General features: G+C 38.4%; 1 protein-coding gene across 4 annotated transcripts in view; it reads right to left on the reverse strand.

The window, feature by feature from the left end:
- Positions 1-6,839: 6,839 nt before the first annotated feature.
- The window catches only part of LOC127410882 (prospero homeobox protein 1-like), a 41,918-nt gene continuing 32,135 nt past the window's right edge, over positions 6,840-16,622 (reverse strand). For all 4 annotated transcript variants that reach the window (XM_051646110.1, XM_051646109.1, XM_051646108.1 and 1 more), the window contains exon 5: positions 6,840-11,010. In XM_051646110.1, the coding sequence (XP_051502070.1) occupies positions 10,825-11,010 (186 nt within the window). In that variant the 3' untranslated portion in view covers positions 6,840-10,824. The remainder of the gene's footprint in view (positions 11,011-16,622) is intronic.

Consider the following 16,622-nt stretch of genomic DNA (forward strand, 5'->3'; position numbering starts at 1 on the left):
CATCAGGTGCCTCTAAAAGATAAGTTTTATCTTTGAGGAGGGCTATTCCTCTGTGCAGGGGACTTCAGAACATCTGAACATACTTTGACTTTTAACTCAATGAGAATCACTTTGATTTCAACAAAGCACGCAACACAAAATGCTAAATAAAGCTAGTTTGTCCAGAAGTCTTTACATCAGAGGGTCTTTTCTGAAATGAAACTACACAGACAAGTAGTCATGGTACACTCTAAGGGTGGACACACACATACACATCATACATATCAAGAAAAGAGAGTCACCCTTAGAGAAAACCAGTGAGGCACATTATCAAAAATGAAATGGTCTTTGCATAAGAAAACTCACACTGTAACTCTGGAAATGCTAATGGGGAAGATCTTGGAAGTGAAAGAGAAGCCAGTTGAAAGTGAAATGCTTGTGGCTATTCTCCCTCTCTGATTTAAAAAGTCCAGCTTAGATTTGGCATGCTGAAAACGCTCACAGACTTGAAAGGCCCTATTGGCTTTTTAATGATCTTATGTGGCTCTTAATTAACGACGGGCTTGTGGTCTGTCCTCCCCCCAACATTGTTAAAGCAAGAACTGAATGTATTAGCGGAGGGCATGGTAATGAATCTGCCACCAGGTGTCACTAAGTGATTTGAAACATTAGTCCTCTTTGAAAGGGAGAGAGAGACAGACAAGAAGGTGTATGTCCTCCTGAACAAGTAAATGCACCCATTTAATGAGTATCAGTTAAAAACAAACATTTCATTGAGATGATTTGATAAAACTAGCACAAATTGAACCTGGTTAAGAAAACAAAATTGTCAACCTATGGTCTACTTTGGGATCATGATCTTTATTTCATGTCATTTTAATATTTATATTGTCCATTTAATCTGGTCTCAAGACAAATCGTAATAATAGTACAAGATAGTCAAATCATAAGAAATCATATGAGTTGGCTTGTACAAAAACATAAAACTTTTATTCCCATAGGAAAAAACAAACAAACCAACGAATGTTATGATTTTTCCTAACCCAAACCTAAACTTAAAGATGCACTAAGAAGTTTTTGCTAGTTAAAAAAGTTTTACACAAAGACATGAATAGCAGTTTTTAGAAATATGTTCTAAACTCACAATAGATGAAGACTCCAATTATGTCATAAAACCAATAAAAGCTGTTTAATTTTACATGGAGCGGGTCGCCCCCTCATAGCTGCTGCCATGTTGACTGCACATGACAACCTGTGTGAAGCCATTGACCAAGTTACTACCACTAATAATTACAAGAATAACAACATCATGTTTACTTTATATAGCACTTTCAGCTAATGCTCAAACATAAAAGTACATGTAAACAAAACAAGCAAACCTAAAAAATAAAAAATAATACAACAAACACAATATACTTAAAAAGGAGCTTGAGTCAATAGTATAGTCCAGAGTGATGGTATAGTATTGATAAACAGGAGTGTGATCCACCAGAAAGTCTGAACAGAATGAATGCAATTGGAAAGATAAAATGTCCAAACAAAAGGTCCCTGTTGGATCTATGAAACAAATTGTTATTACCTGCAGCTCTCACGGTCCGGATCACTCAAACGCCAAGCATGAGCACAAGGCGGTGTTCAACCGATGCAGAGAGTTTGCGAGCCACGGCTGCACAGTCACAGTCTAGCATGCAACAACGGACAACACATTGTTTTGGATTGGATACAATAATGTGCAAAATAGAGATGTGAGTATTATGAGAAGGATAAAAAGACAGACTAAAAGTAACAAAACAGAAGATAAACAAACAAATTTAGCAGCGTTTGGTAAACAAACTTCCATTATCCAGGACGATGGGTATAGAGTCCAAAACCACAAGTCCTACTGGGACCGATGGGACAAGTAAGAGCCAGCTAAAATCTTAGTGCACCTTTAACCGTAAAGTGTAACCCTTTACCCAAACCCTAAACCTAATGATGATTTTAATAGGAAAATAACTGATGTGTACCATAGTAGAAACAGAAATATCAGGGACTGGAACGAGTGTTCTTAAGGCGCAGTCATATTTACCTTCGTGCAGCGAAATTCTGCGGGCGGAATACTCGGAATCTCAATAGGAATTCATGCTATCATTAATTTCACGCGATGGACGTCTGGTTACAAAGAATTTCCCTTGACAGATTTCACATGGAGTTCGAGTTTGGTGAACTTGGACAGGCGAATTTGCCACATTGACCAATAGGAAGTTGCAGTTCGGCAGTGACCTCTGTGTGGTAAGTGCTTTGTACATAGCTACACTGAATATTCACAATGGACACGGATATCATTTTAGCAGCAAGTTTCTTTTTAACTTCACTCTCCCAGAGTACAACATGCTGCATTAAAAAGAAGCTGCTTGGCAATTAATTTTTTGCTTGTTTCACGCATGTTCAACATCTGCCCACACCTTCCTCGACCACTGAATTTTGCTGTGCAATTGTAAATATTGACTGCGCCTTAACGAGTTTTCCTAAGTTTAACCACTCTATTTATCTATCGATCGATCGATTGTCTATCTATCTATCTATCTATCTATCTATCTCTTTTCTATTTGTCTGTCTGTCTGTCGTTATTTATAGCAAGGTACAGAGGAGGAGAGTTCTTGGAGGGGTGTCTATTTCATGATAAATGAAATATTATCCAAATTAAAAATGGCATTTCATGTCAAAAAAGTTGCAGACCCCTGCTGCTCATCATTTAATGGTGTAATGCCTTTGCAATGTAAACATTCTAAAGTATGTACATACATTACAGTTTTTCTCAATTGTTGATGCTGACTGCTTACTGTACTGTACAAGAATGTCAGTTTTGTCTAGCTGAATGCTATTGTGTATCACACTGAGCTTTTTAGATACCGATTTCAACAGTAGGTAAAAGTTTACTGGGAAAAGTCAATACTGTACAATACTGTAGTACACAGAAAAAGGACATGCACATTTGTATGTATACAGTAAATTTGTTACATGTAAACAGAAAATTAATATTTGCATGTCCATTTTTACACATTTCTTACACGTAAAGTCATATATAGTGAACAGAAAATTGCCACAAAATGACATCCATGCAAAAAAAAAAAAAAACAGCAACAATGAAAAAAAATTCCATGTAATAAATATTTATGGAATATACATGTATGTCTGACAGATTTTGATAATTGAATGGATCATTTTGCATGTGATGGCCCAGACCATGAAAGAATGTTTAGAAGTTGTGAAGAGTATGACAGTTTCACTGAGAAGCAACTCATCAGTTTTGATCAGCAAGCCATGTGCATTTAGTTATTGTGCAAATTGTAAACAACTGTACTTACTCTTTTGCACACATGTGCCAAAACATGTGCAATTTGCTTAAATGAATAAGAAATTCAAATCTGGTGTGAACAAGAAACTAATTGTTCAGAGATTTGAACTTAATGTTTTGAAAAAAAAAAAAAAAAAATTCTCATTTGAGAATTGAGCCAAAGCGATTGAGAAAAACTGTAATATAGAACCACACGCATGTTATTATTGGCAAAAATGCAACACTCAATTATATGCAATATGTACATATATAACTAAGGGGTCCTTGGCCTGAAAAGGTTGAAGACTCCTAGTCTAACCCCTTACACAAACCTTAAATCTTACCATGATTTTAGTAAAATAACTTTTGTGTACCACGGAAAAAAGAAAATGAGACAAGGGTTTGGAACGAGACAAGGGAAACTTGTTACAGGTTATTCATGTTCTGTCATTTTTATTGCAAATATTGCATCAGTCATTTGTATAGCATAAATAAATATGGAGTTTATAACTGAATTTGTGATTTTTCCTTTCTTAAAATAATGTGTTGTATAGGAGGCTAGCTATAGTTTGATGCCTGTATCCACCTATTTCCTGAACTCGGAAGTGTTCCACGATTCATAACAGACAGCTGTTTTCGTTTTGCAGTCTCCAGTGTTTTCACTAGCATTGGCGTGTGTTCTTAGAGGATAATGTGATGTTAAGCATATTAGATTTGTAAAGATTGTAAAAACAAGCATGTGGCTCCATAGTGCTGATACTTTAGAGTCACGATGACCATTTTTTGACAGTTCCTCACTCATCAAAGTTTAAGGTGTGGGTGAATGATATAAAGCTATGAACTGAGATTAGTTACATTGGTATCATTAACTACTTCGAGTTGTAATGATGGCCAACAATTCCACAAGTTGAGCATGAACTCATTTTTACACTTATGGTTGTTGTTGTCCATTCTCTTATGGAGATCGGAACCAGAAAACAGTCCAGGAGCAATTAGAATCATCATGGTGACGCCCAGGGGTTAGTCAAGAAAACTGTGGATTGTATTGATTTGAAATTCTATTTGTTGATTGGTTGGTCACTATGGGAATAAAAATGGAACCTTTTTGTGCAAGCCACATCATATTATATCTTACGATTTCCCTGTTTTATTCAAATGATTATATCATTATATTACAAGTTGCCCCAACATAGGTCCTTTTTGATATTATAACAAATAAAATGGAGAGATTCCTTTTTAAATCGTTATGTAGCAAATATACGACATAGCAAATGGAAAACAGGCTTACCATCTATTTGACCACTTTTGGCCATACCGAATGTAACATCATGTTTTCTGGAAACCTCACTGCTAACATCTGCCGGTGAATGGGTTTGAAGTTGTAGAAGACACTCTGCAGATTCCTCGGCATGTGTGAGGTGACAGACCCATCTGTCCTCAGAGGGACGTTTCACTTACCCATTTACCCCGAACACACTTCCGCTCCACGGTCCTGATTCTCCCCTTGGTTGCCATTCGGCCTGCAGTGCCATTTCCAGTTATGGGGCTTCAAGCATGATCAACTCCGAGCCTTCTCATCGGAGGGGCAAATGGACAAAACTTGTTTTGGCAAAAGGTGTTCGTTCTCTCATCGGGGCACATTTTCCCCTCTTTTTCCTCAATATCTCTCTTTCGTGTCCTTCCTTAACTCCTTTTCCTCTGTGCCTTGGCGTGTGGTGGTGCTCTGCTCTTGGCTGCTCATGGCAGGCCAGTTGGTACATGAGCAAGGCAGTATCATCTCACCAGCAGCTCTCTTAACAGCCCCCTCCCCCAGCTGGGAGAGAACAGAACCCCCATAAAAGTAACAGAAAGATGTATTAAAGGTAGTAAATATACACATTCAGCCCAGTGAGCTGTGAAAGTTGTGAATTGGTTTTTAAAGCTTTGTTAAGACCAGAAAGCACAGATGTTAAAAACAGGTTCAGATGTAGCGACAGATGGTATTTGATTATGAAGCAGACTGTTCGTGTAATGCAGTGATGCTGCTTCAGCCCAACTGCAAGGAGCCTGTCTGCTTGGAGCTGATGCAGGAAGCCCCAGAGGTTCTTCCTCCGCAAAAGGAGGAGGAACGCGTTGACAACCTCTAAAATAAAAAATAAAAAATAAATAAAAAACCCTGACAAAATTAGCTTGGCACTTTTAACCATGTCTGTCCAGTGTTGCCTGGGTTCAGCTGATGAGTTCTGGATCCAGACAGATGTAGCTGCATCTGAAGTTGCATGTGAAGCCAGAATGAATGAGATCGTTGTCACCTTGCATGAAGGTAAGGTCAAACACGCATGTTAGTCCGAGTTTTAAATAATCAAAACAAAGTGCCCTGATCTGACAGAGGTCAGCCATGTGCGTTGCCTACACAAGAGCATATGAGACCCCGACATTAGTGTTCATTCATTCAAGCTTAAAAGGATTTTTTTTTATATTCTTTCCCATTTTAAAATAATTTGCCAGTTAATTAATCTTTATCCACACAAATATTGAATCTGAAGTTTAATCTAATCTGAATCTAGTCTAAAGAATCTAATATTTCACATGGTATGTGTAACCATACAACATTGTTTCTAAGGTAATTAAATCTATCACAAGTCTGTGAGAATATTGAACCAAATCTTTATCCTCTCTGCTTTAATAACAACCAATTAATAACAGCGATCGCTCTTTTCTCTTTTCTGAGGGAACATCACGGTAGTGATATTATTCTTGTGTTATCTCTTTAGGGAGGGGAGAGAAGAGGGAATGGTGGTAAAATTTTCAACAATGAATGGGCCAACACAAACACAGCTGTTTTATTGTTGTGCTGTTAAGATGTGCTTTTCAAAGGCGTGATGATGAAATCAAACAGAAGGGGAGCGGCGAGCGGCTCCACTCATCATTATGGTGCGTGGAGGGTGGGGGTGGGGGGAGCTGACCCCACCTCCTGTTCAACGGAGCTGCTGGAGCAGTCCAGGCCCGCTAAAGTGCCTCTTTGTATCAGCCTATAAATTACAGCAGCGTCCACCCTGCACGAGCCACATTAGCTTGCGTGCTGCTCTTTTCTCCCGCACTCCCCACACACACCTTTTTCCGCTTCCTTTCTTTGCAATTAAGATCGGACATTGATGTGCATATTTGAAGCATTTTTTTTTTTTATCTCTCCTTCAGACCTCTAATATTAAGCCTGTGGAAAATGACACCATTCAAGTCTTTTGTTAAAGATAACTTAATTGAGAAACAACTGCGATGAAATCTGATGAAGTGAACACACGCCAGGCCAGTAAGCCTGTGACAAGGAATAAGGAAACATACAAATAACAGGTTTGATCATGAATTTGATTTGCATAGGGAAAAAGGCCTACACGCATATGATGGTTCATATCTCTTCAGTTAAATTAAAGCAAAAAAGGGTTATAAAAAATATAGATAGAACACCTGTGAGAATATCTCTTCCTTCATTTTTTGGGCTCCTCTTTTATATCTAAATAACACACTGCTCTTAATTATAACAAAGGGCAAAAGGAAACACCTGATCTAGGACTTTATGTTTTTATTTTGCACAAGCTTGCATATATACTGCACATACATTCAGTTCTGAGGAGATGGAAGGCACACGAGGCACTTTGACTACTGTATTGTGTAGGTGGTAAAAAGCAAAGGTAAAAGTCTGATTAAATGATTAGAAAAAAAACCCAAAAACTTAAAACACAATTTTTTTCACCTTCCAAACAAAATAGAAGAAAAGTTTTGTTGAGCAATTTTTTTCTTTCCTTTTTTTCATCAAGCATCTGACTACAGTTTCTGAAATTACAATGGCTACCTAGACATAAGTGTCTCTTTATGTCTCTAGAGAGTTCAGGAGCTTATGAGGGCATTATGTTGTCTCGTTCTGCCAAATAGTATTACAGTACATCCCCAGAAATACCAAAATTGTACACAATCACCAAATAAATTATGATAAATTAAACCAATAAATTATGAAACTTCTGCATGACAAATTGACAACAAAATCCACAATGCTATCCCGTTAACAATGTATGTGAACAGATCAATTAAGTCATGAGTATCCATCAAAACATATCAAAGAAAATTGTAACAGTATCAGCTGGAATTACCATACTATATTCAAAGAATTCTCTCATACAAAAAAGCATAACAATGCTATTTACATCATATTGCTAAATCATGGAAAGGCAGTGTTTTTTTTTTGTTTTTTTTTTTTTCATTTTCTGTTCATATTTACATATATGTCTAGTGAAGTCATGTTTAAAACCCTTCAGGGAGCACACACCTCATAAATATAGCATCAAATCTACAAAGAGTCAAGAATCTTGTACAACACATTGCATTCAGTACAAATAATTGTCCCCCTCCCAGAAATATAATCATATACAAAGTGTCTTTCTTTCTCTTTGTAACTTGTCTTTTTTTGTTATAAAAAACAGTCCCAAACAGTGTTTGGCAATAAATTCAGATTTTTACAGATTTGTGATCACCACATAACATTTTTAATTTCATGAAAACAACTAAAAAGATTCTCCTAATATGTAGAATGTAAAAGCCCAATAGTGCAGCACAAGTGAGATGAAAGTGTGTATACCCAAACAAGAATCAAGGTTATTCAGAGAGTTGCTATTCTTTTTGAAACTCAAGTGTCCCGAACAATTGACCTTAATGGAGTGCGAAATATACACATCATCTACATTTATGATTTTAGACTAAAACAACGCAACACAGCAAATGACCCTGTGTAACAATGCAAACAAATTAATCTAATTTCTATTCTCAAATTAATGTAGGCTGATCGTGAACACCTTTGATGGGCAACCCTGAAGTGGTGGTGGTGAGAAGAAGGGGTGTAAAAATATTAACAACCAAACTTCACCACTCAAAACACTTAAAACATCGTAACACTTCTAGAAGTACAACAGCAATTACATGAATAAAGAGTTGAGATGTTGAACGTATTCTGCCTCTGGTTTCCTTCAAAGATGCAGTACAGTGATAAACACAAATAAAACATTTAAAAAAATAAACTTTTAAAAAGGAAACAATAGATAAAAGAACAAAAATCAGAAATGGGGAGCTAAAACTAAAGTTCTATCATGCGTATATTCACACACTTGCTGCGATCACGCACGTGCACAAGCACACACAGACACGCTTATGCTGACATATTGCCTCTGAGCTACGTTAAATGGTTTAAAGTACATCGGATTTTTAGGGAACTTTAATGTCATTCTTAAAAACACACTGCTTTTTCAAAAGGGCTGTCAAAGGTCTTTGTATATAGATAATTACCAAGAACATACTGCTGAGGTTATTTATTTATTTTATATCTAGAAAATATATCTTGCTATTTCAATTTGTGTTATATTTCACTATCGACATGATTACTTCAACACATATGAATCTAGAGTCAAATGACTATATTTCTATTACATTTTATGTTATCAATTCTTTTGGAAAAAATGTTTTTTGCTGGTGTTAACAACATTACGCACAGGCAATTATCGTATTTATTAAGTGTGTAAAGTACGCAATGCCTGTTTGTATAGAGATTTACACCGCAACAGCTGAATATGTAAAGGAGAACGGCACAGCCTTGCAAGAGACTTGAGAATTGAAAAGGGCCAAAACACTTCCTTTTTAACTCCTAACTTTGTTTTGGTTTTTCCTCCTTTTTACAATGCATAGTGAATAGAGTGCCATTTTGTGCGATGTCTGCGGGCTGTGGATGATGCCAGCCCTGGCGACAGAATGACAGCACCTCATGCTCTTTTGTGCCCATTAATCTAGAAGTCAGCAGGTTTTTTAAGGCATTGTGCTGACAATAATTGCCGGCCTGCGTTTTAATTCATCAGCTGGATTTGCCAATGCAAACGGCACAGGCTTCCAGAGCAGATCACATGTCCAGCCCTTGCCCTCTATTGCCGTCTCTTATTTATGAACTAGGGGTGGATGCACAAAGAGTCTGAAGGCCCTCTTTCTTTTTGTGGACACTAAGCATAAACTGTTATTTTTTCTTTATTTATTTAGGGTAGACTAATTGTTTCTGGCACATGTAACTGGGTACATTACATAGATTCCTTAGCAGGCTTAACTACTAAAATTAGATTCCTTTTACTAATGAATTTTTTCAAAAGCATATGGAGACAACTTCAAATCAAAGAACTAAATATGATTCATATACATGTACAATTTAAATCAACAAATAAAGACATGAAATTTTCTCTACTAATAAACTGTATACTGCCACAGCTTAATTGGATGATTGTAAATATTAAGCAAATCTGTACATTTCTAACAAATAAACTTTGAACAATCCAGAAAGTAGAAAGATTTTGTTTTATTAAAATCTTCGCTAATGCTCAAATTGTTCTCAGTCAAAATGGCTATTGTGTAAACCAAACTTTAGATAGTATTCCAGATTTACAGTCCAATTATAGAGGTGTTCCCAGCAAGTAGGTGGCAAAATCAACAACAACAATTCTCTTGTCTTGATGCCCTAGAGCACATGTTTGACTGAGTGAGTGTTTGTGAATTAGAGTGTATGTATGAGAGGGATGTGTATTTTGGTGTGTGTGTGTGTGTGTGTGTGTGTGTGTGTGTGTGTGTGTGTGATTATATGAGCAGTTGTGACAGTGTGCTTTTTATGAGAAAGAATGGTTTCTCAGTGGGAAGGCGTCCATCTTTTTTGTGCCGAACTGGCTTGCCCCACTATGAAATGGCCATGTTGCTTAGTTACAGGAGAGGCTGCTCCGTCAAGGAAAAAAAAACCTACGAGTAGGCCTCCCTCCCTAGAGCCAGTGCTATCAATGTGGACACAAAACACAAGAACATTGGACCCTTGCCAACATAGAAGAACGGCTAAACCAAAAAACAGTTAATGCTGTTCCTTTCAAGAATAACATAATATATATATATGAATTTCCCACATAAAAAAATTTATATCCCTCTTTATTATTATTATTATTATTATTTTGTCCAAAGAATAAATTATTTTATGTAGCATTGCCATGAGAAACAAGAATACCATATGTTATTTTTTGTATTGTCCTTTCTTCCTTTTTTTTTTTTTTTTTTTTTGCAGCAAGCATTAATAACATTAATGGTAATAATTATATTAATCATAAATAATAATTACATCTATACAAGCTACAAATGCAAGTCTTATTCAGCAATAGTAAAACCATCACACATTGCAAACATCCTTGGATAAAACAAAACCCTCAACAAAATGACCAATAAAAGAGAGAAATTTAGGGTGTCAGTTCCATTTGTTAACCATCATGTGGTAAACATAGTAATGCCCGTTTTAAAGGCAGGAAAATGGGGGAAGGGATTTAATACAGTCAAAACAATCAAGAATTTTATAGACTTTCCCAAAAAGAAGCACAGAAAAATGAACAGCTAAGTCGTTCAAAAGTAGCTGGGACTTAAAAATAGGAATGCTACCTCTTACTTCGTAAAGATTCAGGAAAAGAAGGGATGTTGATACTGGTAAGCAAATTAAATCTCTACTCATGCAGAAGCTCCTGCAGACAATTGGGAGATTTGAAAATGTCTGGGACCTCACTGTCCAGCTTGCAGATGACCTTGTAAATGGCCTTCTTCCAGGAAGGATCAACATCTTTGCCTGCCACAATGGCATTGAAAAACTCCCGTAACGTGATCTGTGCCACTTCCAGGAATCGCTCCGGAACCTGCTGATACACAAGGAGACAATGATAATAATAAACATATTATATTTCAATGCCAAGTCTTTATTTAAGAAAAAGAAAAGAAAAAGAAAAGAAAAGAACAGAATAGAAAAATAAGGGCCGGCACTGAGGCTCAAACAAGTCAGGGGAATAAGGCACTCCAAGAGCCTGAAGCCCTACTGGCAGAATCCATGTAGGGGAGTATCGGGCTGCCAAGTCTGGGGGGACACGCTGAAAAGCCTCAAACATCGTCACTACACTAATTCATCTTTGTTTCAGTTGCTGAAACACATTCTAATGGTGCTGACCTGAATACCCATGATAGAGTGGGACACTTCACCAATCGTAAAACAAAACATATATCAATTGTCTTGGGAGACTTGCATTGACCCGTTTAAAAAAATGCTACTTTTATGGTTACTTGCATGGTTCCAGTAAAAAAAGGGAAGAAAAAAACAAGACATCTCTGTTTGCATTGAAATGAGTCAAGCCACCCATCACACAACACCACCTCCCATTGAATAGTGTGGTAGGATTTTAGAACCTGGCAAAATTCACAAGGTAACCAAGAGGAACTCATTGGGTTAAACATTACCTGAGCTGTTCCTCTTTTATAGACTACTTCCTAGAAGGAACGAAACATAATTTGTTGACTTCCCCTTGTTTGACACAAGATTGTTAGCAACGTCTCATAAAATGCCTTTTCTCTCAATATGCTTCCACTTCTACATGGGGAAGAAGATGCTTCTGGTACTGACAGTGGCTAATATAATTCTAAATTCTGCTTTGCTGCTTAACAGAATCTGTAACAATCACATGGTTTATTGTTTGGGCACCATCTGAAATATAAGTTAAAAACCAAAGTCAAAGTGACTTTCTTACTTAACAGAGAATGCATTGGCTTGCCCATGTGTATTGTTCATAGCAAATCTTATAAGTGCTCTGGGACAAGGTCTGTACCTCTAACCCCTGAATGCCTGCAAAGCAATCAGGTAGTCAAGAGTGCAGTATTGAGGAGTTGCTCTCTACAACCAGAACACATTCTCTCCAGCATTGTTTTGTGAAAGAGGGCCAAGATCGGGGGCATACTGTAGACTGGCCGTGTGATCTCTTTAGCACCAGTGACAGTCCCTCTCTGCTAACACTATGGAGATGATTAGCCAAGCAAAAACTAAGTAACCTCCCCTACAGCTAGACAAGACACTTCCCAGGCATGGTGGCTTATTGTGCCACACACACTCACTCACTAACACCCGCACAGTCAAACACAGATGGGGAAGTAGGCATGCATACAGGTGCATCTCAATAAATTAGAATGTCGTGGAAAAGTTAATTTATTTCAGTAATTCAACTCAAATTGTGAAACTCGTGTATTAAATAAATTCAATACACACAGACTGAAGTAGTTTAAGTCTTTGGTTCTTTTAATTGTGATGATTTTTGCTCACATTTAACAAAAACCCACCAATTCACTATCTCAAAAAATTAGAATATGGTGACATGCCAATCAGCTAATCAACTCAAAACACCTGCAAAGGTTTCCTGAGCTTTCAAAATGGTCTCTCAGTTTGGTTCACTAGGCTACACAATCTGCTGATCTGACAGTTGTCCAGAAGACAATCATTGACACCCTTCACAAGGAGGGTAAGCCAGAAACATTCATTGCCAAAGAAGCTGGCTGTTCACAGAGTGCTGTATCCAAGCATGTTAACAGAAAGTTGAGTGGAAGGGAAAAGTGTGGAAGAAAAAGATGCACAACAAACCGAGAGAACCGCAGCCTTATTAGGATTGTCAAGCAAAATCGATTCAAGAATTTGGGTGAACTTCACAAGGAATGGACTGAGGCTGGGGTCAAGGCATCAAGAGCCACCACACACAGACGTGTCAAGGAATTTGGCTACAGTTGTCGTATTCCTCTTATTAAGCCACTCCTGAACCACAGACAACATCAGAGGCGTCTTACCTGGGCTAAGGAGAAGAAGAACTGGACTGTTGCCCAGTGGTCCAAAGTCCTCTTTTCAGATGAGAGCAAGTTTTGTATTTCATTTGGAAACCAAGGTCCTAGAGTCTGGAGGAAGGGTGGAGAAGCTCATAACCCAAGTTGCTTGAAGTCCAGTGTTAAGTTTCCACAGTCTGTGATGATTTGGGGTGCAATGTCATCTGCTGATGTTGGTCCATTGTGTTTTTTGAAAACCAAAGTCACTGCACCCGTTTACCAAGAAATTTTGGAGCACTTCATGCTTCCTTCTGCTGACCAGCTTTTTAAAGATGCTGATTTCATTTTCCAGCAGGATTTGGCACCTGCCCACACTGCCAAAAGCACCAAAAGTTGGTTAAATGACCATGGTGTTGGTGTGCTTGACTGGCCAGCAAACTCACCAGACCTGAACCCCATAGAGAATCTATGGGGTATTGTCAAGAGGAAAATGAGAAACAAAAGACCAAAAAATGCAGATGAGCTGAAGGCCACTGTCAAAGAAACCTGGGCTTCCATACCGCCTCCGCAGTGCCACAAACTGATCACCTCCATGCCACGCTGAATTGAGGCAGTAATTAAAGCAAAAGGAGCCCCTACCAAGTATTGAGTACATATACAGTAAATGAACATACTTTCCAGAAGGCCAACAATTCACTAAAAATGTTTTTTTTATTGGTCTTATGATGTATTCTAATTTTTTGAGATAGTGAATTGGTGGGTTTTTGTTAAATGTGAGCCAAAATCATCACAATTAAAAGAACCAAAGACAAACTACTTCAGTCTGTGTGCATTTAATTTATTTAATACACGAGTTTCACAATTTGAGTTGAATTACTGAAATAAATGAACTTTTCCACGACATTCTAATTTATTGAGATGCACCTGTACTAGCAGAAACAGACACAAAAACCACAAATGTTCTGTGGGGACCAAAAACATTTTTTAGTCTTGAAAATTTCACATTCAAATGTTACCATATCACTAAGAGTGCTTACATATTTGAGATGGAGGAATGCATAAGACATGTTTTGAGAGTGTGGAAAGAGCCAGTTCAGTTTGAAATCAAGAGGCATACAGCGAATTGGATTCCCAAAAGCACAACTCAACCAGCCTTTCTGAGACTCTCTAACACTAGAGCTTGCACGTCTATGCATTTTTACTAGTCGACTAGCCACCCAGGTATATGGTATATGTGCGGCTGCACTCTCATCACACAATGGAACAAGTGCAACTGAAATTATGTCATCCAAGAGTAGTCCGCTTGGACCCAACACATCGTCAACTAGTGGCAGAACTAACTGACTTACTGGCTTGTCAACTAATCTGTGCAACCTGTAGTTAACGCAAGCTTACATAACAGTGACTTGCAGCAAAAGTTACATTTTCTCAACTTTTGGTCATGTGATGGAGTGTCACTTTCACAAATCCTTGCTTTTTTCCTCCACGTCCTTGCGATACACCATACCCTTTGAAATCATTGGATCTTGTTCTCTGACACAGCATAAACTCTAGTGTGTAGGTGCTTTAACTTGTTTTTACTTTGATTGCTTCTAGCACCATACAGTATTTATCCTACCATGCAAGGTTAAAGTGCTGTAGTTGGTTTTATAAATGCAGCCCTCTCCCATGGATTGGGATCAGCGAATAGTTTGGCGTTAGTATTATCAATCAGCTCCTCAAAGGCCCTGCCAGGTGAGCAGTTGTCTGGACAAAGAATCTTGTCCATTTGACCCACACCATACCCAGCTCCCTTTTTTCCATTAAGTGTGTTAAATATACTGTCATCAAAGGCATAGCCTTGTCTGGAAAGCCTTGACTGCTGTGTATGCTTAAGATGTTTTACACTGCTGCCACAGTCAAAAGTGCCTGACTTCTGGTTGTGATGCAGCCTTAAATTAGAGTGTGGCTATAAATACGGAACTTATAAATGGTGTTAAACTAGATGTTATGATTCACCGGAGTGTAGCTAATGGCTTGATTAGCTACACCTCCCTTTTATGCTGTGCTCAAACTCTGTCTGTCTCGAACGGGTGACATTTTTGTACAGTGCAGTACAGTAATTTCTCCCCTCCTCCACTCTTTCTCCTGGGGCAAGATCATAGGGAGGGAGGGGGAAGAGAAGAGGAGATAAAAAAATCCTGCCCAAGTGCTTTTGGCCAGAGCTCTGTCTCCTTCTCCTTCTCCCTCCCCGAGGGGCACAGCCTTCAGGGGTCATTTGTTTGATTATGCTGACTGTCCCCAGCCTCGGCACTACACAATAAAGGCCTGACATAGCAGCCTGCTTGCCTTCTGTGTCCTGCAGATACTCATCATGAGTGTCAGGACATACCAAGGTTAGTGGTCACTGGGATGGCGCTCATAGGCGAAGGGCTTGCCAAATGCACTTGGCTGATGAATGAATGTCACATGGAATGGAGGGGGTGAGAAAGAAAAAGTGAAGAGAGGGAGGGGAGATTACAAAGGTTATAGAAACCCAACCTTTCCCAACACCCCAACTCTCAACATACCCTTTTCCCCATTTTTTACCATTTGTAAGTCTCCCGCCCCCTTCGACAATGGCCAGCAGCTCTCTGGAAAACAACTGAATAATGTTGAAAGTGGAAAGAAGGAAACAAACCGAGAGGGGTGCCTTTCTCAACTTCTAAGGGAGTCAGTACAGGTGTGCACACCTGTTTATTGCTAATACGAAGATTTTATAGCTAGATATCCATTTAGCATTTTTGGCTGAGATACAATCAAGGATGAAATCTAATTTTCAAGAATGGGGGGACCAAATGCAAAAGTTTAAGAATCTGTGATTAAAAAACTTGTATTAATCAAACCCCAATCTGAATATTGGGAAGGATGTGTTCCTCTCAATGTCTATATGTAGTTATGACCCAGGACATGTTCAAGTCAAAATCTGCTTCCTTTGTATCGTCAATGACTTTAACATAGGGTAATGCCAAGGAGTGCTGCATGGCTAAGTATATTCCTGTGAGGAATTTCTCCAACTCGTTTTTTTTTTTTTTTTTTTTTTACCATAAAAGGGCAGTAAAATGCTGACTGGGGAAGAAGACAATGTCAAGGAGAAAAGGGTATTGGTATTTTGGATCCTCTTGACTGCTTGCCTTGGAAAGAGAGAGATAGATAGATAGAGATAGAGAGAGAGAGAGAGACAGAGACTGAGAGAGGAAAAGAGAGAGAGGGTGAGGGAGAGTTATTCTTGTCACAAACCCTTTTGTCTGCATCTGCTGACTGCTTGCCCATAGCCAGCAGCATGCTTTAACTGTTTTGTCACCTTCTCGCCTCACATGGATCAGCTGTTGTTCTTTTGTTACGGCTATTGTGTAGGCTAAGCCTCTAAGGCCACTCTGCTGTGCGGTAAACACAGCTGAATCGCACGGCAGACAATTCCACATCAATATTTCATATGCCTTCTTTAGGACTCCTGATTCAGTCAGGTTGAGAGGAAAAATATGGAGAGAATGGTTTAAATGGTTCGCAGTGCCCTCTGAGAAAATGATAACTAATAAAGGAAACACTACACGTATCAGTGACTGCTGTGTTTTGTGTTTGCTGTTACACATCGTTTCGGTTCTTGGCTCTGAATGTTGTGAAAGTGCGAAAGCGTAAGTGATGTCTCAATTACTTCCAG

The sequence above is a fragment of the Myxocyprinus asiaticus genome, chromosome 20 (genome assembly GCF_019703515.2).
Source record: "Myxocyprinus asiaticus isolate MX2 ecotype Aquarium Trade chromosome 20, UBuf_Myxa_2, whole genome shotgun sequence".
Classification (NCBI taxonomy): domain Eukaryota; kingdom Metazoa; phylum Chordata; class Actinopteri; order Cypriniformes; family Catostomidae; genus Myxocyprinus; species Myxocyprinus asiaticus.